The sequence below is a fragment of the Apaloderma vittatum genome, unplaced genomic scaffold, assembly GCF_000703405.1.
Source record: "Apaloderma vittatum isolate BGI_N311 unplaced genomic scaffold, ASM70340v1 scaffold36597, whole genome shotgun sequence".
Taxonomy (NCBI): domain Eukaryota; kingdom Metazoa; phylum Chordata; class Aves; order Trogoniformes; family Trogonidae; genus Apaloderma; species Apaloderma vittatum.
This window is the reverse complement of record NW_009727414.1, coordinates 14,734-37,706: the sequence shown is the minus strand read 5'-3', so window position 1 is coordinate 37,706 and position 22,973 is coordinate 14,734. Positions and strand designations below refer to the sequence as shown.

Here is a 22,973-nt window from a genome sequence, read left to right as displayed (position 1 = left end):
GGGGAGTGTCAGGAGGACGGAGCCAGGCTCTTCTCGGTGACGTCCAATGATAGGACAAAGTGCAGTGGGTACAAGCTGGAAAATAGAAGGTTCCACAAAAATATTAGGAAAAACTTTTTCCCTGTGAGGGTGACAGAGCCCTGGCACAGGCTGCCCAGGGTCGTCTTCTCTGGAGACATTGAAAACCCGCCTGGATGCGTTCCTGTGCGATCTACTGCAGGTGATCCTGCTCTGGCAGGGGGGTTGAACTAGATAATCTTTTGAGGTCCCTTCCAACCCCTGACATTCTGTGATTCTGTGAAATTACATTAATCTTATGGAGCTGTTGGAACACTCTGGTTATAGTCTAAATTCTGTATTTTGTAATTAACCTTCTTCACATTTCTCTCTATCACAGTTTGGATATTTATTTCCATGAGGCTGGATGCTTGCATCTTTAGACTTTATATAATATGCTGCATGTAATGTTATTATACTATTTATTACTGTTAGGAATTGTTCTGCAGAATTCTCAGTTTGTAACAAAATTGAGTAACTTTCATATCTTTCATATCTTTCAAATGTAAATTCTGCTTTTGTTGTCCTCATGTTGAATTGATGAGGAAAAAATAACAGGGTATTTCTAAATGATGCATGTCTAAATGCTGATATGATGATTGGAGAATGTTTTGATAGAAAGTATTTCGTTTTCAGGTCCTGGGAAAAGATCACCCTGATGTTGCCAAACAGTTAAATAACTTGGCTTTATTATGCCAGAACCAAGGTAAATATGAGGAGGTTGAATACTACTATCAGAGGGCGCTGGAAATTTACCAGACTAAGCTGGGACCAGATGATCCAAATGTTGCAAAAACAAAGAATAACCTGGTAAGCCTTTTATAAAGTAAATTGAAGAAAAAGTAAAATTTTTCTGATGAATTGAAATGCACCTTCGTTCAGCATGTGTTGTATTTATTATTTATCAAGCTAAATAAAACGGTGTGCTGATATATTTTTGGGGGATATTTTGTTTTTAGGCCTCCTGCTATCTAAAACAGGGCAAATTTAAGCAAGCGGAAACTTTATACAAAGAGATTCTTACTCGCGCTCATGAACGGGAGTTTGGCTCTGTAGATGGTAAGAAACTGAGTCCCTAGATTTGAATGTATGTTTCATTTTCGTAGTTATAAAATAGATTCTGAAGGAAGTTAATTGTATCTTGAATAAAAATGTTATCTGCTTGAGGTAGACTTCAAAAGTGAGATTAGATGTGTTGAAGTATATTCATCATAAGAAAGTATTTAGATAAAGCAATAACACTTGATTCAAAAAGCGAATTTTTCTTTCGTGAGGTTTATGTTTATGAATTGTATTTCTCGCATAATTTAGTTTATGCCAAAACAAAACCAATTTTGTTGTTTTCTCAGAGGCAGAAAAATGTATATCACTTTCAAGTCACAGGAAATAATCAGTGCAGATTTTTTTAATGATATAATAAATATATTGTTAATGTAGTGAGTCTTCCACTAATACGTTTAAAGAATAGGGAAATTATTTAAATTGTGAGTAGCATTTGACTTCAGTGTACAGTGTATCTTACCAGCTGTATAAATCACAGTGAATATTTTGCATTGCATTCCATGACAGGAGCACATGCACCACTTAGTAGATGTCAGAACAGTTGTTACGGTAAAAGAAAAAAACGTGTGCTAGCACAGAACTAAGTACCTGCCAAATCAACTTGAAAACTTCTCAGAAGTAACTATTTCTAAGTTCAGAATCAAAAAGGAGACAGAATTGTAAAACTATAAAAGAAGGAGCGCAGGTTTTATTTATCTGCTGCTTTTAATATGGACAGTAAGCTCTTCCCTGGTGGTAATAGTATAGTTCCCTGGTTCACAACTTCATTTCAGAGGGATGAAAATCAAACAATGAGCACTTTGTAGTTTTGTACTTCTATAAAATATTTTCTTCTGTTTCGTCAGATGAAAACAAGCCTATCTGGATGCATGCGGAAGAGAGAGAAGAATGCAAAGTAAGGCCATTGTAAAAAATGTTTTTTGGGCACTTTTATTTAATTACTTTACAAATCACTAACTTTTCTTCAACATTACTTGAAAGCAAAAGGATGGCACTTCCTTTGGAGAGTATGGTGGCTGGTACAAAGCTTGCAAAGTTGACAGGTGGGTAATCTCTTTACAGGACAAGCAATATGGCAATACTCAGAATTCAGAAATGTCAGCTTAAAGCATGTTTTAAAATGAAACTAAACCAGCTGATTGCCTGAGAGTGTAAAAACTGAAGGACTGGAAGTTCAGGCCCCAAGACTGGGATTCAGGAAAACAGTAGCAGTTTTCAAGTCCCGAGGCTGCTTTAAATCTAGGCTGGTTAGATCTAGTAAGTGACATAAAACTTGTGTTCTTGTCAGTCCTTCACATGGAAGCACAGGTCACCTTCCTCTCTTTTTATACCATTGCTTGACACAGATGCTCTCTCTGCCCCAGCAAGACCTGTAGAGAGGGCCAGAAGCAAAAAGTACACTGTAAGTAACTGAGCTTTGAGTTTTCTGGCTGGCATAAGAAAACAAATTTAGACTGCCACAATTCCACGTTATTTGAGTTTCGAAAGCTTGAGGAGTGTAGTTGTGTGTGAATGAAAGCGTACTTTAAAATGGAAGAGAAATGAGGACTTAGCTTGTATGGTACTTGGTGAATTTTTTTTGTTTGCTTTAATTTTGCTCCTTAACTCCTGGGGTTTTTTTTAACATGCAAGGGGTAAAATGTGGAAAAAAACCCCTGCACCTAGTACTGATGATGCTCAGTGAGGGTTTTTCATTTCTTTATTTGAATTCTTATATTTAACAAGCAACAGAACTTTTGTACTGTTGAAATCTGCTCTTTTTTCTCCATGCTGAACTCTGGGTGCAATACATTTTGTTAGTTTGTTTTTCATGTACATTCATTCTAATGCATGAGGAAATCTTTTCTCTGCTGTTACTGGAGCAAAACTTTATGCAACAATACTGTGACTGAGCTAATTCTCCCTGTGTCATTGAAACAAAAGTGTCTTGTTGGAGTGTGAGACTTGTTAATGGAATGTGCAATTTATTTTTTTTTCCTTTATTGTTCAGGCATAGTTTGAATACATAAAAACTGCAAATAGGTACTAAGTAAAAGCTGATGAAAGGAACTGTTAATTTGTTTTGTGACTAACACATGCTGCAGTAATGGTCACTGTATGCATGAGTAGGCATATTTTCCGGAAACTTCACAATTATTCAGTTGGACACACTCAGATTGAGCTAAATTTTCACCTCAAGGTGCATCTGAGAAACACAAGGACATAGCATTCCAGTTTTTTCTTCAAAAGAGCTAAAATGGAGTTACTAAATCCCGGTGTCATGGCTGTTGACTAGTCATAATGTGAGCCATTAATGCACTTTGAAAGGGGTTAACAGGTTTTTTCATTTACATGCTGTATTGTGTATTTCAAGAGAGACTTATTAAATAATTAGAAAAATATGGTCAATATTTAAGTTTGCATTAATTGAGCAGAGTTTAGTGGTGTGTATATATATATATTTTTTTTTTCAATAGTCCAACAGTAACAACTACCTTAAAGAACCTTGGGGCACTTTACAGACGACAGGGCAAATTTGAAGCTGCTGAAACATTAGAAGAGGCAGCAATGAGATCTCGTAAACAGGTAAGTATGAAAGCTCACCTTAACAATATTTCTGCATTGTGGTTGTGCAGATTTTCAGCTTCAGTATCTATTGTACGTGCAAAATATATAAACTTTTAGCTATTCAGCATCTGATGCCTGGTGTCTCTCTCTAATTTCAATGTGAACTGGTGATAAATCGATAGCATCTTTGCAAACTAAGTAGTTGCTTGGGCAGTGGCATTGGGGGGCATGATTTGAAATTGTGGGTGAAATTGTGTCAGCCAGCAGTCCTCAGCTGGCCGTGTGTGTCCTGGAAACGAGACTGTAGCTAGAGGAAAATGCTGAATTTCTGTTGATGCTTTCCTTTGCCATTAATGCTGTTCTGTTTTTAATAAGGAACTGTCAAACTTAGAACTTTTCTGGTTTTGCTTACAACTGAGTGGCTGGTGCAGACCTTCGGAAGATAATTATAAATTTATCAGTTGCTGTTTCTGTTATTTTTGCAAACCAATGCATATTACAGTTTAAGGGGGAGACTTACTCTTCTAATACGAAGGAGTCTCTGTGCTCTCAAATCTGCTGTTCGAGTAGCCCCTTCTCAGTCTTAGAATGTGGCAGAGTTTGTTTTTGTTGGTGTTTTGTTGGCTTTTTTATTTTCCATTCCCTTTTGGATGATTTGATACAATATCTTTTTTATAGAAGTAGGTAAGGGTGGACAGGCAAACATGGCTTGACAATGAGGGTTAAAATGGAAAGCAAAATAAGAAAATTTAAGTGAATTAAACCAAAAAAACTTGGACAGTTCAATTTTAATTTTGTTTTTATGCAATAGTAAGCAGGATTTGTTTTTGTTTTTTTTCTTCAGAAGTCTTTTGTTTGGTTGATTTTTCTTATATGTCCATGTAAAATTCTAAACTCAAATTTTGAATTCAAGTAAACTGGCTTAGGTTATGGACCATATCTTGTTTATAATGTGCCGTGTTTTACTGGTTATACTGATTTGAAGTTGTGTTTTAGAGAATGATGCTACAGGGTTTGATGTATATAGAAGCAGATTTCTGGAAAAGGGAGAGAGGAAAAAAGTTCCTGGCAAACCTCACATTCTTCTGGTGAATTCAGCAAGTTTTGTTTGATATAAAGTGGCAGAAGTTCCACAAAAAAAGACAGAAGCCTTGCGAGTGTTTTCCAAATAAATGGAATTAAACTGGTAAGAGGAAAGTATAGATCTGGAAGAAAAGTTCTTCAACAAGGAAAATTCAAGGCTGGGGAGGAAGTAGTTTTGGAATGGAAGTGATTATTTGTGAATTAAGGATGAGAGGGTCTTGCTATTAGAGAAGCCTCTTTTAGAGTCTCTGTTTCATCAGCCCCCTTCTGGCCTGCAGGTACCACTGCTCCTTGTCTCCCTTTTCCGTGGGGCCTGTTGATGGCGTGCTGCTTCTACTTTATTGTTATTAAGCTTGCTTCAGGTTTTCATTGGCACATCATATCATCATCGTCAGGGCTAGGCTTCGCAAATGAAGATACGGGAAGGGCTCTACCCACACTTGCTACAAGGGCGCTGATGGCTAAAAAGGCCGATGCAGGATAGGCAAGTCCGGTTACAAAAGGTACAGCGGAAAGTCTCCTTAGGCGGTATTGGCGAGACATGGTTCTTTCTGCGTTGCCTTTTCTCCTCGAGACTAATTCTACGTGAGTTCTCAAAGGAGGCAGCAGCGTTATGGATGGGGTGTCTCCATGTCTCCCGATGGGAGGCCAGATGGTAGTCAAGATGGCCAAAACTGAGGTATTGTGTCAGAGAGTCCTTGTATCTCCTCTTCGGGGTTCCTCTGTTGTGGCACCCGGTGGTGAGTCCACTGCAGAGCACAACCTTAGGGAGGGGGTGATCCTCCATCCTGGACCTCCGGGGTTAGTCTCGAGCGACCAGTGTCCTGACCCGTCTGCATGCAGGGTTGGGTCTGTGGCTTCCAGTGCACCTTATCACCTGCCGTTTCATCCCTTGCCTGTCGCTACAGGACTTTACAAATGGGGGTGTAACCTTCAAGCCTGCTCAGCGTGCGCAGAACTGGCCCCACTCTTTACTCCTAAGCTTCATCTGCCGTGGCCTAGCGAGCTTGGATGGTGACAGCAAAGTCCTCAGGACGTAGGTTTAGTTAGAGTATCCTTCTCTTAGATGGATGGCCTTACAGGGCTAAACGAGCTCCATCTGCCCGGGTTTGGAGTTGTCCTTCTCCTAGGATGGTTGCTGGGAGGCCACCGAGCCCATCCTGCCCGTGGACACACTTGGTCTGACCCTTCAGTTGAGACCTGTCTGGCATGGGAGACCCTATCGGAGGCATATGCCACCGCCAGCATAGCTCACAGCCTCATAAGGGCACCCAAGGTTCTCCCTCACGGCAAGGGGGTGTCTGTGGAGAAGGGCACATCATATCCCACCTAACCGTTGCACCTTAATATGTCATGTTACACACAGCACTGTATTTGGACATGTAGGAAACAATGCTGTCTTACTAACAGTGTTTAACACTACCTTCTTATTATTGTTTTTTGAAGTAAAGAAGGATGGTCAGGGTTAACACGTTTACCCTTTTGAGCTAGAAGTAAAGAAATACTTTTGTTCCCAGATGTGGAAAAGCATCAGTCCTCCATAGTTCTGTTCTTCACACATTTTTTGTTTGATTTAGCTGTTGGGATATGTATGCTGGATTTTTGAAGACCAGTGAAGTTCTTTGTCCTTAATCTTTGATGACAGAATCAGGCAAACTGGGAAAGTACAGTTTGCTGTCTCTTGATTTTTTTATTATTTTTTTAAAATATGAAGTAAATGAACTGATAGCATTGGAACAGACCCTAGAGTCTGTATATGATACATCATCTCCTTAGTCGTGACTTAAGTATTTTTTTGCTTTTTGTGTTCTGTGCTGCTAAAGGGATTGATGCAAAAGCCATTTTGAGCCTATTACTCTCTGAGAGCTCCAGCCACTTTTCTGCACCATATGGGCACATGGAAGTGAAAATATGATCATTGTATGTTGCTTTCATGCCCTTGTGTGTAGAACTCTATTAGGGAGGGCTCTTCTGCTCTTCACTTAGTGGAAAGCAGCTATATGGGAACCAAAAACCAGATTTCTCCATGCCAACAAAAAATAACTTTAATTCTTAGATACTTTACTTTTAAGTAGAATTTTTGCCTGATTTTCACTTTCTGTGTTATGGTAGACTATGGATTTGTCACACAGATCCCCTGCTGCTTTTGCTGCCTACGCTGCACAGTGACAGATGCAGAATATTTAAGGCATTCATCTGGGATCTCTTCCTGTCAGCAAATACCATTTGTGATGTGGAATAGGTTTATTAATAAGAAAATAAAACTGAAAATAAGTATGATTTAATAAGCTCAAATGCTGGGTCCTGCCCTTCGGCCTCAACAACCCCCAGCAGCGCTACAGGCTTGGGGAGAAGTGGCTGGAGAGCTGCCAGGCTGAGAGGGAGCTGGGGGTGTTGATGGACAAGCGGCTGAACATGAGCCAGCAGTGAGCCCAGGGGCACAAGAAGGCCAACAGCATCCTGGCCTGGATCAGGAACAGTGTGGCCAGCAGGAGCAGGGAGGGCATCGTGCCCCTGGACTCAGCTTTGGTGAGGCCTCACCTCGAGTACTGTGCCCAGTTTTGGGCCTCTCGCTACCAGAGGGACATTGAGGTGCTGGAGAGGGTACAGAGGTGGGCTGCCAAGCTGGTAAAGGTTTTGGAGCTTGTGTCCTACAAGGAGCAGCTGAGGGATCTGGGACTGTTTACCCTAGAGAAGAGGAGACTGAGGGGACCTCACCGCTCTCTGCAGCTACGTGAAGGGATGTTGTAGAGAGGCAGGGGTTGGTCTGTTCTCCCTAGTGGAGAGTGATAGGACAAGGGGAAATGGATTTAAATTGCACCAGAGGAGGTTCAGGTTGGATATTAGGAAGAATTTCTATATTGAGAGGGCTGTCAGCCATTGGAACAGGCTGCCAAGGACGGTGCTTGAGTCACTGTCCCTGGGAGTGTTTAAGAGACGAGTGGATGTTGCATTGGGGGGAATCGTTTAGTGGGTTGATAGGGCTGGGACAAAGGCTGGACTCGATGATCTTCTAGGTCTCTTCTAGCTGATACAATTCTATGATTCTATGATTTGAGCTTCATTACCTTCTAGTTCCTCTGTTCAAGATTTTTTCTTTATTTTTAGTGCAGGGTTTTCTTAGAAGGTATTTTTTAACACTTTTAAGATGTTTAAAGGATTATTTGTTAATTGATGGGCATTCTTTAAGACCAAGTGCACATATTTCATTGACCATATATATAGTCTGTTCTATTGCAAGCTTATTTTTTATTTGATTTCTTTCTGAGATATAAATGATACTACTGTGCCAAGTGTCATTTGTCATTATTTTTGAATAATGCAACCTGTGTCTTGGGTATTCAGACACTTGCAATGTTCTTTCTGAAGGTGGCTGAATACTGCACCATTTGGTAGGTGGAAAGCTGAGAACTGTGTTGGTTGTTCGTGACCTGTAAGTTGTTTAAATATTAAGCTAGTGGCCACATAGCTTCAGGTAAGTAACATGAACACCACGAGGCTTTGACGTGTGGTAGGGAAGGAGGAAAAGAAGTCACTGAATTCTCAAACTACCAGACTGCCTGCTTGTTGCTACATTGATTCCTGCAGTGTGTAAAGGGCATCTCAACTGCCCTTTGCAAGCAGAATCGAGGTGATGGAGTTAGGGGTTGATTTAACTTCTTTCTTGATGTGGTTATTGCATGTAGATTAACAGAGTTTGTAATAAAAAAACCTTTTCCCATATTATCTAATTCTCAGGGTCTTGACAATGTTCATAAACAGAGAGTTGCTGAAGTGCTGAATGACCCTGAGAGCATAGAAAAAAGGCGAAGCCGGGAAAGCCTCAATGTTGATGTGGTAAAGTACGAGAGTGGTCCTGATGGAGGCGAGGAAGTGAGTATGAGCGTAGAATGGAATGGGGTAAGTACAGTACACAGTTTAAGAAAATAGCTTAGAGAAATTATCACCTTAACAAACATGGTTGTCCATTTACCAGCCTATCATGTTTTCAGTAGTTTCTTGGTTGATCTACTTGGTATTTTGTAATTGTGCAGAATCAATTAAGAAAGGAGTAACATTTTGTTTATCATAACGTAATGTAAAAAACCTGTAACATTTTAAAATTTTTAAATATCCTTTTGTTGTTTTCCGGAATGGTGAAATTTCAAGAATCTCAAGCAGTTGTATTTAACTCTTAACTTGTTTAATGCTGATTGAGTGTCCTGGTTATGGTCTGGTGTACAATTGCTTGTCAGTGGTTTCTTTTTACTGATAGAAATACTCTGCAATTAACTTACTTTTGCTTTTGTCCATCTGATGCCATATTTGCCCATATTTTAAATGTTTCTTGAAAAGTACTGCATCTGTTGGAATCACAAAGAACATTTGTTATGGAGATGTATTAAGTGTTAGCTGTTTTAGAGTAAATTAAAGTGATCAGTCTAACACTGAAATAATTCTACTCTCCTCCTTAACCTACTTGTTAGAGAAAAGTATGTAGCTTTTCAAGCTTCTACACAATCCATTTTAAGAGGCAGTGTGATCACATAACAATGTGATAGTAACTTCACATTTCTTAACTATTAATCCCACTTTCCCATATTTCAATTGGACTGGAATCAGGGCTTGTTTCTGTTTGTTTCCCATATATTGGCTTCACTGTATCATGCTGATTGTCATAAAGGAAAACCAGATCTATAATGTGATGACATACACATTTTTCTAACCGTTGTTTTCTTTGATTTGAAGAACCAGTGCAAGCTTTCAGTTATTGATCTATTTGCTTCTGTCACCAGCTTCCCCGTGCTTTATCCCATTGCTGGCAATGGGATACGTATTGCACTCTTAACTAGCTCCCAGCTGCAGTTCTGCTGAAAATATTCTGTTAGATTATAGAAGTGGCGTTGCCTGCTTTTGGTGTATGGGAGGGGAAGTAGCCTACTTTGCAGTATTGACTGTCTGAAGTTTCTTTTCTCTTAAAATAGCAATCTTTTCCTCTTATTTTAGCCACATGAGGCAAAGTTTAGCATGCCAAAGAAACATCGATAAAACACAGACTGCTTTAGTCTTAAAGGAGAACGTTCTTTCTGTCTTTGCTTTTGTCTCTTTATTAATGTTTTCTTGGCATTGGTGTTCTCAGTGCCAAGACAGTCAATCAGCATCCATTGTGAATAATAATACTGCATCATTAACAAAGCTAAAGTAAGGTTGGATAACTCTTTTAATTACTATTTTGCCCATTCAGTGTTAGAACTGTGTACTGTACTCTTCCCTTAATTTTTGCTGTACTTTGCGTGACTATATGTTCTAAATGGATTAAACTTTTTTTCTGTTATTGACGTTAATTAAACAAGCATGCAGGTTTTGGATTGAAAGGGTCTTCTGTGGAAAAGCAATAGACAGTATTTCTAGGTCAGTATTTGAATCAAATGCAGTGATAAAATTTGATCAGAAAATTAAATTTTGACTTCTCAGGGCAAACAGACTTTTCATTTTTAGAGTGTTGAGGTGGTATTGCTTTATTCTCATCTTCATCATTTCTTTTTTCCCCTCTTAAGAGAAGTTATTTTATATTATACGTTTTGCATAAAGTGGGCAACTCTCTCTCCCTCTACCCTACTAGTGCTTCTATCCCAGTGCTGTTCTTCCTTCTATTTTAGATTGTGTAGGTGTTTTTTGGTTGGTTTTTTTTACCCTTACGTGTTCACTCCAGACAAAATATTCTGATTCGTAACATATAATAGAATTTTTTTAATCAGGCAGATTCCTCTGTGGGCAGAGCCCACAATAAGCAAAAAAATGTGATCCTCATTGAGTGACATAAAAATTGGCAATTAATCTTGGCCATAGAAATGGATATCTTTGCGATGTTTTGTTTGTTTACACTGGATTTAGAGATTACTTGTTATCCTGAGCTTAAGTTTTGCAGGTTTTTCGGTCAAACATGCAGTAATTGTTTAACTTGGGAGTTCAGTGGTTTTATTGCACATTGATTTGAAGTACGTAAAAGCTTGTCTGCTTATTCTTAATATACCTAGTTAGCATAATAAATTGTATACTCTATAATCACTAAATTTGTTTTGCCTTTGTTCACTGGATCATTGTCACCACTATAGCATCACTGCTTTGTGACCATGGGAATAATTAGCCTTTTCACTGACCTAATACTTCTGATTAGAATTTAGACTTGAATTTATTCAATCCTGCAAAGCTGAAGTTTATTTTTTAAAAAGTGGGAACAATATATGCAATTTAGTTTGAAACATAAATACTTGACTAGATTTTGATCTTCTAATTACTTCTTAGCAAGGCATTTTGCCATGTGCAAGAATAATTTTAATTATTGTTCATTCCAGTTGCTACACGTAAAGGCTCTCAAAGCAGTTATCTTAAGACTATCTGTAATAGTTTCTATACTTAACACTGAGACTGGAAAGTGTGTAAATTGAACCACAATTTCTAGGTACACAGAGATACATTCTAAATTTCTAGGTACACAGAGATACATTCTAAAAAATACTCATGAGGTCAGTTGGATCATAATTCCTTAAAGGAATGAAGAGAATTTTGTCTGGAGGTTAGGGGAAGTCCTCTTTCTTCTTGCAGTTTTGTTTGGACAAAAATTCCTGACAGAAGTTAAAGCTGAAATGAATGCATCTTGCTCTGTTCCTTTCTTCCATTTTTTTCCCCCCCTCCCTCTTTATTTTTCTGTTAATGTCAGCTGAAAAAAGCACACAACATCTTTACTTTGTTTACAAAATATAATACTGAAGCTACTCCTTCTTAAAGGTGTTTTGTATTTGATACAAATGCTGATTTAAAGAATGCCCGGCATCACTCATGCTTGTTTCTAAGTCACATATTAGGGGATACAGGTGAAACTGCGTGTACGTTCTGGTAATTGCAAGGGCCTGCCCTTTGTCCCTGAGGGCAGTCCAGATAATCTGGAAAAAAATGGTTTTGAATGCGACCTAGAAATACTGTAAAGGGAACTGTTCAAAATTGAAAACTGTTGAATTTTTCCCAACAGTTTCATTCAGTTTTTCTCTCTCCGTTTCTGACAGGCCTAGATGCCTTTTGTGATTCTTATACTGTCTCCTGCATGACGGGCGTGCACCATCTTCAAGCTTTAACTTCTCTCTTCAGTACTGACTGCTGTGTTTTAGCAAACCCCTTAAGATTCTTGTCAGAGCTACACTTCCCTGTAAACTGGCCATTCCTTCAGTGCTGGTGTCTTTTTTTGGTTTTTCTATTTCTGTACATGTGTAGCTTTGCCAGATATGTATCTAGTCATACAAAATGTTATTACAACCATTTGCTGTGTAATACATTAGTAAAAAAAAAAGAGCAAAACCAACAAGTAACAATGACCTTTATAAGTAGCTGTTCACTATGGAAAAAAGGTAGTTAAAAGTATCACACAAGGTATTATTGAAATGGCATGGTGGTGATCTTTACAGCAGAAAAACAAAACAAACCCCCGTAAAAGTAAGGCATGTTCTCCAAGTGCTTTAAAATGTATTTAGAGACCTATTACATGGTGAACATCAATATGGAACTCTGGATGTCTTCACTTATTACTCTAAAGTAGCATTGCTGTTTAGTCTTTGTGTGAGATTTTGGCAATTATGCTTTTCTCTACTAATCTTGGTGTTCAGTGATTTGTGTATTTGTCTTTCTAACTTCTAATAAACTCACTCCAACTCAGGTGTCTGTCTCTGTCTCCTTAGTACTTCACTTTCTTCTTTTACAGTTCTCCTTTTATAATCACATAGGATTTATATGAAGGAGGTGGTCACTTCTAATCTTACTAAACTGTTGGCCTTATTTAAGAGTAAAACAATTAAAAATAGAATTGTAGTCAGTTGGAAGTTTCTTTGGATTAGCACAGCAATGTAAAACCGGAATGCAATGCCCAAAAAATTAATTTCACCGTGTTTTACACTTTCTTTGGTGAAAGTTTAAAAAGAATATATTTAACCATACATGCTCCTGATCAGAAGTATTTTTGAAGTGTTTTAGGATTAATTAAACACGTTTGCAAGTAAAATAGATGTTTAGAAAGAATAAACCAGTTTTTTCTTAGACTGATGGAATACTTTTGCTTGGGGCTTGTACTCTGTTAACCACAGTGTACTCGTATGAAATGGTAACATGGTGATGGTGAACTGTTTGACTACTGTGGTGGATTTTTATTAATTGTTATGAACCATGGCTTGAGCATGTCTTCATGTTTCAGAAATATCTGTTACAGTTTAGAAGGAACCCTTTTGTTCTGGTAAAGTTGTAGCTTTATGGTATTAGGTGTTTCAGTAATTGTACCAAGTATCTATTAATAGCAATTAGAAAATAATAATCAATGAAATGTTTTTGAGCCAGGCTTGGGCGAGGGCAACAACCTTTTGCAGTTTCACATGTGTTCAATTTTTTTCAGGATGGCACTGGATCTTTAAAGCGCAGTGGTTCCTTTAGCAAACTGCGGGCTTCCATTAGACGCAGCAGTGAGAAGCTGGTTAGAAAGCTGAAGGGAGGAAGTTCACGAGACAGTGAACCAAAGAATCCAGGGTAATTATCTGTTCTTAGCTGTGCTGGTGTGCCCTTGTGCTGTGCCCCCGCTGTAGCCTAGTGCAGTACCTAGGGCAGTGCTTTCTTCTCTCTTTAGCTAACTGCTTATCATAGAGATTTCTATCTTAAAGAAAAATAAAGTGGGAAATAATTTCTTAAACTTAGAGCAAAAGTTCTGTAATACCTGGGGAATTATATTTGCTTTTAGGAGTTTATTCAATTTTAACAGTGTTTTTTTTCCCGTTTTTACTGGTTTACCCATTTGAAGAATAGAAAAGCTTCATAGAATTATTGATAAATGTTATTTACCTACAAAATTCTCCCTTTCACACAGCAGCAAGAATTTTGATAATGATTTTTACAATAAAGGCTTGAATACAGTAAACCCGCAACTGACATTCTTGATACAGCTTAGTATCTTGATATATTCCTACTAAACCTTTATATATTGCTGTGAGTATAAAGAGAATTACTAACTTGAGCCCTTCTCAGTTTCTCTTTTTGGAAAACCCAGAGAGCAGAGGAAGGTGATGGAAAACTTGAACCTATTTGTGCATCTCATTAACATTTTGGCCTCAGTGAAGTCAGTGGTAAAAATTTAAATTTTAGTGAATCTGACTTTCCACTCTTTCGTATTTACCGTATGATTACAAATTTGGTTTTACATAATATTTCTAATAATACATTAAAATATTCATCATTTATTGGCTCTTGCAGAGAAGTTGAAATGTTAAAATGTGTTACTCTTTTTTATAATGGCACTTGTGGGTGCTGCTTCTCACCACCACCATAACTGCAATCAGTTTTGCAGGTTTTCTTTCCCTTGCTGTGGAACACTGCAATTCATTTAGTTGTCAGGAGACTGTATGGCAACGTGAATTTGAATTTACACTTTAAAACAGTTAAACTGGAGAACCTGGAGTAACTTCTCATGGAGTAACTGGATCTATGAGTAATATAGTAGATGATGATGATGCTGGTAATACCCGAGGCAGTCTGTGTTTTTCTCAGTGTTTCAGTGAAGTTTTGCTTTATTGTTTTAATGTGGCTGTAAAACATTGCATACAGCTGCAATATATGTAGAATTCACTTCATCACACATTTGTTTCACATTCAGCCTGATCTGATTTTTAGAATTGTTAATTAAAATTTCACACTTCAGCTGCCAGAGACTTGAAGGCATTGAGTCAAATTCAAGGTCAGAAATCCCCTTTCAGTTATTGATACATCATTAAGAACTGCCTCTGAGATGATAGATTGGGAAGTCTTTGAAAAGCATGTGATTAGAAGAAGGAAATAAGAAAATGTAAAATGCTTCAGGGGAAATAAGCAAACACTAGGCAAAATAAAAGGAATTTCCTTCTTTGTCTTCGGTATTAGCATTTTTATATGTCAGTTCTCTATTTCTATTCAGTTCTGTCTAGAATTAGTCATCATAGTGTAGTTATATTCTTGCATGAATAGATACACATAGCTAATTTTGCATTTTCTCCTAATTTTTGTGAGAGACGGAAAATTTTTCAGTTTCTTAGAAGCTGAGAGTTTTATTTCTTGTTCTCTGTTGGAAATAGAGCTAATTTTTTTCTGCAGGTAAAGTAACCGTGTGAATATAGGTGTAGAAAATTATGCCTCCATATAACTGAAAACATTTGGCTTTGCAGTGTCCTGTAAGAACTCCTCTGCCTTTTTATTGCCTGCACTTCAGTAGCATTATTTGACCAACGTAGAAGTAATCTGCTCACTTTAATTACATTGTGGAGTCTGTATGATCGGATTTCCTCAAATAAGGGCATTAAAGTGAAACAAATTTGGAAACAAAGCAATATCTTTCTTGCTTTTCTATTTTGACAAAATACTCTTGTTTTTCACATCACTGCAGTTCTCAAAGAATAATTTAATCTAAAAACTTGCAGTAAGGGTTTGTGTTGTCAGGTTTTCATGTAGACATGCATGTTGAATATGTAAGACTAATTATTACAATTTCTGTTCTTGTAAGATACAGATGTTTTCTAATCCTAATTTACATTAGCTGGTTTTAATAACAAATGTAAAGATTCCTTTATTAAACACCAGCTTTGTAGATCATAAAGCATAGGTGTAGATATTGATATTCCAGGAAGTCATTTTGGTTTCGTTTTCTGAAGAAACTTTAGAGTTGATTTTTTTTTACCTCTTTAATACAAGAGGGATCCAGTTTTTGTTAAGCAAACCTTTATTTACAGCATGTTTGATAGCTGAATATTAGGATACTGACATAGCATATACGTAAATAATTTTTGCTGTGAAGTCAGCCACTCTAGGTAGAAGACGGAGGTGCCTCCTTCCTTACCAGTGCACCTCTGCATTCCTTGCCTGTGTGACTTTATTTTTAAATTGCTTTACACCTGTTGCTTATACTGTGCTTCGGTAAATATTAATTGAAAGTGTTGGTATAATTCTGAATGAGTAATACCCAAATAGAAATACACTAATGTCACAGCATGAAAGAGTTTTCATGTTGCTTGGTATGGAAGTATGAAGAGAATAAAGTGGAAAACTCATCAGGGAAATTTTCTTTAAAGTCTTGCAAAAGCCTTTTTGACAAAGAACAGATCTCTTAAGAACTGTTCTTTGTAACATACAATACCTGGAGTATGATATTAGTTCTTGTTTATCATATTTCAGAATTCAGTTCCGTAATAATTCTACTTAGTTAGCGGCACGGTAGATTTATTTTTTTCACTTTTAAGATTTTGATTGTGCAGCAGAACAGTTAAGTTTTGTAATTAAATGGAGAAAAATTACTTACGCACCCTGTAAACAACTGCATGCTGTTTGTGCAATCCTGTTTCTAACATGGAGGGAATTCAAAGTGTATTTCCCAGAGTAAAGTTTTTAAGTATGTTGATTTTAAAAAACAAACAAACAAACAAAACCAACAAAAACCAACCCCTTCCCCCTCAAAAAAAGCCCAAAATAAAAACACAAAATAAAATCCCAACCCACAGACAAACTACTGTCTCATATGTACGAAAATTAATTGGCACTTCAGCGAGAACCTAAAAAATATTTAAATTCTTAATGGTGGATTTTCTGTTTCCCTGGAATGTTTTCCATAAGTCTTTATGCTCTTTTGAAGAATTTTATGTAACTTTTGTTTGTCTTTTACAGATTAACTTACTTTGACTTCCGTATATAACCTCTGCTGTACGTTTCATTGAATAAATGAGAGGTGTATACCATGCATGAGTCCTTGCTTTGCTGTTGCTAACACTCATGTCAAATATTTTAAATTGTCTGCATTCTAACTTTGGAAATGTTCAGGTTTAATGCTAGGAAAAAAACCAGTAAGCCTGTGTTACGTGGCGGCTCTTGCCAGTGTTTATTAGTGCTTTGGTTCATTATTCTGCTAAGCCTTTGCTTTATGGAAGCGTTTTAGCGTTTAAAACTTGTGCTTGACTTTGACTGTTAGTAGTCTTGCTTCAGCAGAAAGAAAAACCAGTTAATGTAGAAGGTGATGTGTATGGATAAACCTTTCCATGTCCTTGGAAGGCTTTGGGATCTTTGCCTTGGCCATTCATGTCTGAAGCTGTAGGTAGCGCTGCAGGGTTAGAGCCTTGTTGTCTTGTGAATAGTTCTTCAAATGCGTATTCACAACCTTCATTTAGTAGTTTGGAAATAGTGAAAGAACTAGTGAAATATCAAAGCAAAGCTGAGACACTTTGGGATAAAAAATATCAGAAATTTCGGTTGTAGTCACCCAGATGACAAGAAGCATAAGGCTAATCTTAAATTCAATTGCATGCATGCTGTAAAATACGTTAAATTTTGTATATGTTTGAGAAATATAGATAAATTATTAATCCTAGACTCAAACAGCAGTAGATATTAATGTTAATCCAGTGATACTTTGACTGCCCATAGCTCCGATGTAGGCAATTAATTTTTTTTTCCCTGTTGCTCTCAGTACCCAGTATTCTAGGGTTGTCGCCACCGCTCAGAGCATTGTAAAGCCAAAAGCCTAACCAGAGTTAATAGCAGCAACCATCTTATTTCCCTTTGCTTCAAAATGTTTAAAATAAAATGTTTAAAATGCTTTTTGAAATAGATTCTGGAGACTTACTTAGATGAGGCAGAAAGCACTGAACTTATGTTTGTTGTAGCTTTTCCAAGTTAAATGCTGCCTACATGACAAACTTTCACGTTTAACATTTTTTTTTCCTAAACTGTCTGAATGTTTTGATGCTCTTGTAAGAACCTGTGTAAAATTGAAGCTGGAAGTTAGTGATTAAAAATTGATGCTAAGTCAACGTATTGATTTGATAAGCTTTAAAAATGAAATTTTACTTTGAGTTGAAATTAAGTCAGTTGCCAGAAATGTTTAAGCTCTGATGAGCTTGTAAATTTATTTTTTTGTTTTATACATAATTTAATACTGAATATAAACATATTCTAAGTTAAACGTAGTTATCTTGAAGGGTATCCCTCAGATCAGTTTTGGGGCATTGTTAAAACTTCCTTAAAGGTGCATTACTCGTTGTTATACTTGTGTTTTTAGTGCTGTTAGTTTTCAGCTATTCTGATCGGTTTATCCTTGCATGTTCACTGTCCTGGTTGCAGCATGAAGCGTGCCAGTTCTCTGAATGTTCTTAACATGGGTGGCAAGGCTACTGAAGATCATTTTCAAGTAAGAAGCCCTACAATACTCTTACAAAAATAGGTATCATTAGTAGGGTTTGAGATAAAAAGAGTATGATAAATAATAAAATTATGAACTGCTCTTTAAGTAAGATGGTTAAAACATGTGCTTAAGGCATCGTTCCATAACACATTTGGGAATTATGCTTAATTTTAAACAAGTGCTGAAGTCTGACTGGTATAGAGCATTGGCTTTTATAATATCAAGCAGTCTCTGGCTTTGGAGCTTTTTGACTATTACAGTGAGAGGAAGCTTCTGAAATGTTATGTTCTTGTAAATACTGCTTAAAAATACAAGAACTTTTAAAGCCCAGTTACCAAGTAATTTAATTCGGCTCTGTTATTGTAAAGGGCCCAATCATCTTAATTGCCGTAGGTTTTCAGACTCTCTTAAATGCAACTTCAGTTGTTTCTGAGGCTGTACAGGAGCAGTCTCTAAAGGTGTGTCTGATCTGTGTTACGCTTCTGCTAATAGAAAAACTTCTTATTTTGCTTAACTTTATATGGTGTGCTCGACTGCTACTGCCCGTTTCCTGTTTTTCCTATTAAGTCAATGTTTCTTACATTGTCAAAATAAGCTAGCAACGTTCTACGTTCTAAACATTGTTGTGCATTTTACTAACATGTAACTGCAACTAATTTTAGGAGGATAAAACTGCTTCTGTACTAACAAAACTGTATGCGAAGGTATTCATCGCTATTTGTCCTACAGTAGCAAGAAAGGCCAAACTTTCTGGCTCTCATTTTACTGTTGAGTGGCAAAAAGGTGTTTTAACTATATTCTCTCTAATGATTGTACTGCAGAGTTTTCTGTGGTGTGAAATGTATGTAAAACTGTGCTTAGAGCAAAGTTCAGCCCCTCAAAAGATCAGGGTAAAGCATAATTCCTTGCAGCAACAGCACAAGGGTTTCAAAATGCCATGTCCCAGGTGCCCCTGAACTCGATCCTTAGTATATAGTTGTTTTGACTGCCAGAACAGTAATTTATTGCATATGTGTACACTGTGATATTAAAATCGGTTCTCACTTCTTGTGAACTTTTGTAGTTCACTTACTACAGTTGGACATGGCAATTCCCATAGATGGGCTCTTGCGTTTCTGGTACGACCTGGGTCAGGATTGTCAATGAGGTATATACAGAGCAATAGATGTTTTTGGTATTGCCAGTTGAAAGTTGGGGGAAAGGTTGTTTATTAGAAACTGAGGAAAAAAAAAGTCCCTCTACCCAAAATGAACAAGACCAGTTCTCCATAGTTTCTCATAATTTGTTTGTACCTGTTTGTTAAAACTAGTAATTTTGTTTATTTGCTTGAAATATGTGGCATCTGCTTAATTTATGTGTTTGGTTTTTTTCCCCCCCCTTCACACAGGAACGAAATAATTGTCTGACAGACTCGAGAGCTCTGAGTGTCAGTCATACTGATTTGGCGCATTGAGATTCTTGGACAGAAGCTAGCTAATACTCCTTTGTGAATAAAGAAGCACTGAGACCTTCAAAGCTTTGGTTCCTCATCGTTATGTATAGGAACACCTAGTTTATAGATTTTGTTGGCTTTTGTTTTTTTTTTTCAATGGACTGCTGTTTTTACTTTTCTAAATAGGGATGATTTTAAGCACAGCATTAGTGGGTATTCTAAAGGAGAACTATATAGATATATATTGCTCATTGCACTTCTCCCATTCATGCTACTTACGTTGATTTCTTTCATAGATCTGAATATTACAGCAGCCAAAAAAAAAAAAGTAAAAATACAAACATATTTAAAGCATACCAAAATGCAAAGAGGTTTAAAAATGCAAGCAAAATTAAATGTGTAGCAGTAAATATATACAGTGCTGGAATGAGAAAAGGATAAATTTATGTCTGTTACTGTATAAATTCAAATTGAACATACTTTGTTGGTATAATGTTAGAAATCTTAGCTGGCAAAACAGCACTCAGACACGACTTACTTAACCACTACGTTGAGCTACTAAATTTTACAGAAGAGATGGTTGGGGTTACGTATAGATAGCATGAATAGCAACACTTGTGACCATAACTTTGATACTTGTTGATATAAGTCTTAGGGCACAATAATCGATGGAGATAGGATGCTTCATGTTGATCAGAAGAAATGGAAAATGTTTTGACCTTTACCTTGTACGGTTGAAGAATACTCGAGTTCTGGACTGCAACTGCCCCAAAGCAGCTGCTGTTGCTCTTAGGGAAACATCAAGCCTCAGGTTGACTTTCTTGCTTGTCCACTGGAATTCACAATGCCATTCTCTGTTAGCTGCAAGTGCTCCAGCATTTCCTTACGCTGATCCCTGATCCTGCCTTTCTCCATAATAGCTGATGACAGCAGAAGCAGGCAAGTGCACACTAGGCTGTTACACTGTGGAGTAACTGCTGTGCAGAGGACCACTCAAATCCAGAGGGCCCCAGTGGAAGCATGAGATGGCCACAAGTGGCAAATAACTCGTTTGGCCACATATCCGTGTTAAATCTACTTACGGTTAATGTATATGCTGTCTGTATACCAGAATGCTGCTGGAACTATGTATGTTTTAAGTATTTTATGGACACTAGATCTCCTTTTGCTTTTCTGTAAAGCTTGTCATTTTGTTCATCTTTTGTAAAAATTCTTATTTGTGTGAAGATGGGTGAGAAAGTAAAAAAAACCAACAGTGCGTGTACAAATGTATTTGTGATCATGGTTGTGAGTTGGAAAATGCTGAACAAAATTAACTTTGGGAAAAGCTGGAATTTTCATTCAATGTTAGCGCCAAGTGAAGGAGGTAAAACATAGGGACATAAGCAAGTTTTAATGTTTTAACAGGCTGTGAAGAGTCGTTAGAATTAGTATTTTGTAGAAGTATTTGACTGGCTTTGCATCTGGTTTTAAGTTGTACTACAATACCCGATGCAAAAAATTGTATATGTAATGCACTTAACTATGTTTACCAGGAGGTACCTTATTAGCATCTCTTTAAAGAAAGCTGCGTATGGTATACCTGCTATAAAACCAGTTTAGAAACTATGAGATACGATGCTGCTAATAGGTAGAAGTTTTAGCACAGAGTAGTGCAATTCATTAATGAACTCGAGCAAGAACAGATTGCTGCTTGGTTACCTTAACAATATATACTCATACAATGTAGACTCATGAGTTTTAATCTTTTATTAAGAGCTTTTTATATAAAAAATACATAATATATATGCTTTTCTTTTTTCCCCCTAAAGCAAAACATTATGTGCACCCACTGATGGATCCAGTTCTCTGGACAAAGCCAGGCTGAGCTAGCTCTGTGCAGGGAACCGTCCATCAGGCTGCTGAGCGGGACCGGCACCTGTCCCTGGCGGATGGGCAGCTGGGGAGGTAGCAGGCGAGTCCCACGAAGCCCTCGCCTCCCTGAACAGCCTGTGACCTTGTCGCCTGTCCCATGGGCCATGCCCCAAGAAACTGCAAACACCCCTCGCTATCAACCCGTTTTGCACCAGCACGGTGCTGCTGTGGTAGGAGCGGCTCAGCGGGGCGTGTAAAACGTGGTTCTGTAGAGTTCAGTGGTTTGCTCGTTATAAAAGTCTAGCTTTTTTGTTATAAAAATCGGGCTTCCAAACCCCACAAAACTATCCGGACGCAGGAGTGATTTTGGTAATAAGAAACAAAGCTTAAGAGAAATGGAGGAATGTGTTTTCTGCATTTATCTTGCAACTTTGAAGGAAAATAACTTTTACCAACTCTCAGCCCCCCCCCCAACTTGTGTAAATAGCAATAAAATATTTAACCATGCCAGATTACAATGCACATTAGTTTTTTTAAAATGCAAGACCATGGTATGGTGATGATGAGGGAACTTTGTTGTTCAGGATCTTACTGTTGGTGGCATTACTAGTACTGTGCTTTTAAATGTTTTAAACCTTTATATAGTATTTTAAAGTGTTGAAACATTAAGTTGTTGAGCTACTGCTTATTAAACAATTCTCACATTTAAAAGGTTAACTTTTTTTTCCAGAGAAGAAACAAATTTCAAGACTTCTCTCATAAACATGCAAGAATGATAGCCAGGTCCCTACAGTTATGAGCCAGTGAGCAGCTGTTTGCAGCTTGAGAAGAACTTGTGAAGTACAAAAAAAAAAAAAAAAAGTTTTGTCTTTGAATCATGAATGAATTACTGTCAGGACATGATATGTACACATTTAAATTTCAGATGGGCTTCCTGGCCTTTATGTAAAGATTTTCTTTCTGAATTTCCTCTGTTCCAGTTGTAGCTAACACTCAGCATAGCAAAGTATAAAACCACAATACCCAATTGTATAATTCTTGGACATCTTCACTACCAAGCTCAAGCAACAGCTCAGATGAAAGAGAGAACTAGAGAAGGCCTTCAAAATTGACAGACATCGTGTTAGGAAAACGACAAGCTTGGTAGTGCTGTTATGTTTTTAATCTAGCATTTTTGACCATGCTCAGAATTGTAAGGGTGAACTTCCATTAAAAACAATGAGGAGTCCAGGTTAGGCCAGTCCCTCTGGATTCGTCTAGAGGTTCATTGTTTTGGGGTGTACGGTCAGTGAGGGTCACACGTAGGATGATTCGAACATTGAATAGTTACTGTTAGGTGCCTGCTGCTCTTCTGTCTATCTTGTGTGCTAGTCTTTAGGAATATCTCTGATATTTGGTTTTGAGTTTAGATCTTGTTGAGTATTATTGTAAAATGTAACTGTTTCATGATTTGCTCCTCTTTTAGAGGAGTAACTGAACTCTTGCTGCGATGTTTGTGCTTGCAGTACTGCAGTGATAGAACATAGCACTTAACAGAAAAACAATTGGACAAGTTATCTAGAGTTTGTACCTCTTCTTAAAATATCCAACACCCTCCATACCCCCAAGCCCTCCTGAATGGTGGTAGTACATTAAAATGGTTTAAAGGTTGAGAAGTACTTCTTTTAAATTGTACCCTTTGAATCCAGTCATTTTGAAAATGATATGGTTCTGTTGTAAATATGTAGTAAAAGG

The 22,973-nt window shown here is 37.5% G+C and overlaps 1 protein-coding gene across 1 annotated transcript; it reads left to right on the top strand.

Moving 5' to 3' along the window:
- Positions 1-693: 693 nt before the first annotated feature.
- KLC1 (kinesin light chain 1) lies at positions 694-19,749 on the top strand (the record flags this gene model as incomplete). The annotated part of the gene is made up of 9 exons (XM_009873663.1): positions 694-867; positions 1,017-1,116; positions 1,965-2,015; positions 2,096-2,162; positions 3,576-3,684; positions 8,488-8,649; positions 13,163-13,293; positions 17,893-17,959; positions 19,341-19,749. Coding segments are annotated over 9 exons (927 nt in total), but the record flags the coding sequence as incomplete, so codon positions are not given.
- Positions 19,750-22,973: the final 3,224 nt, after the last annotated feature.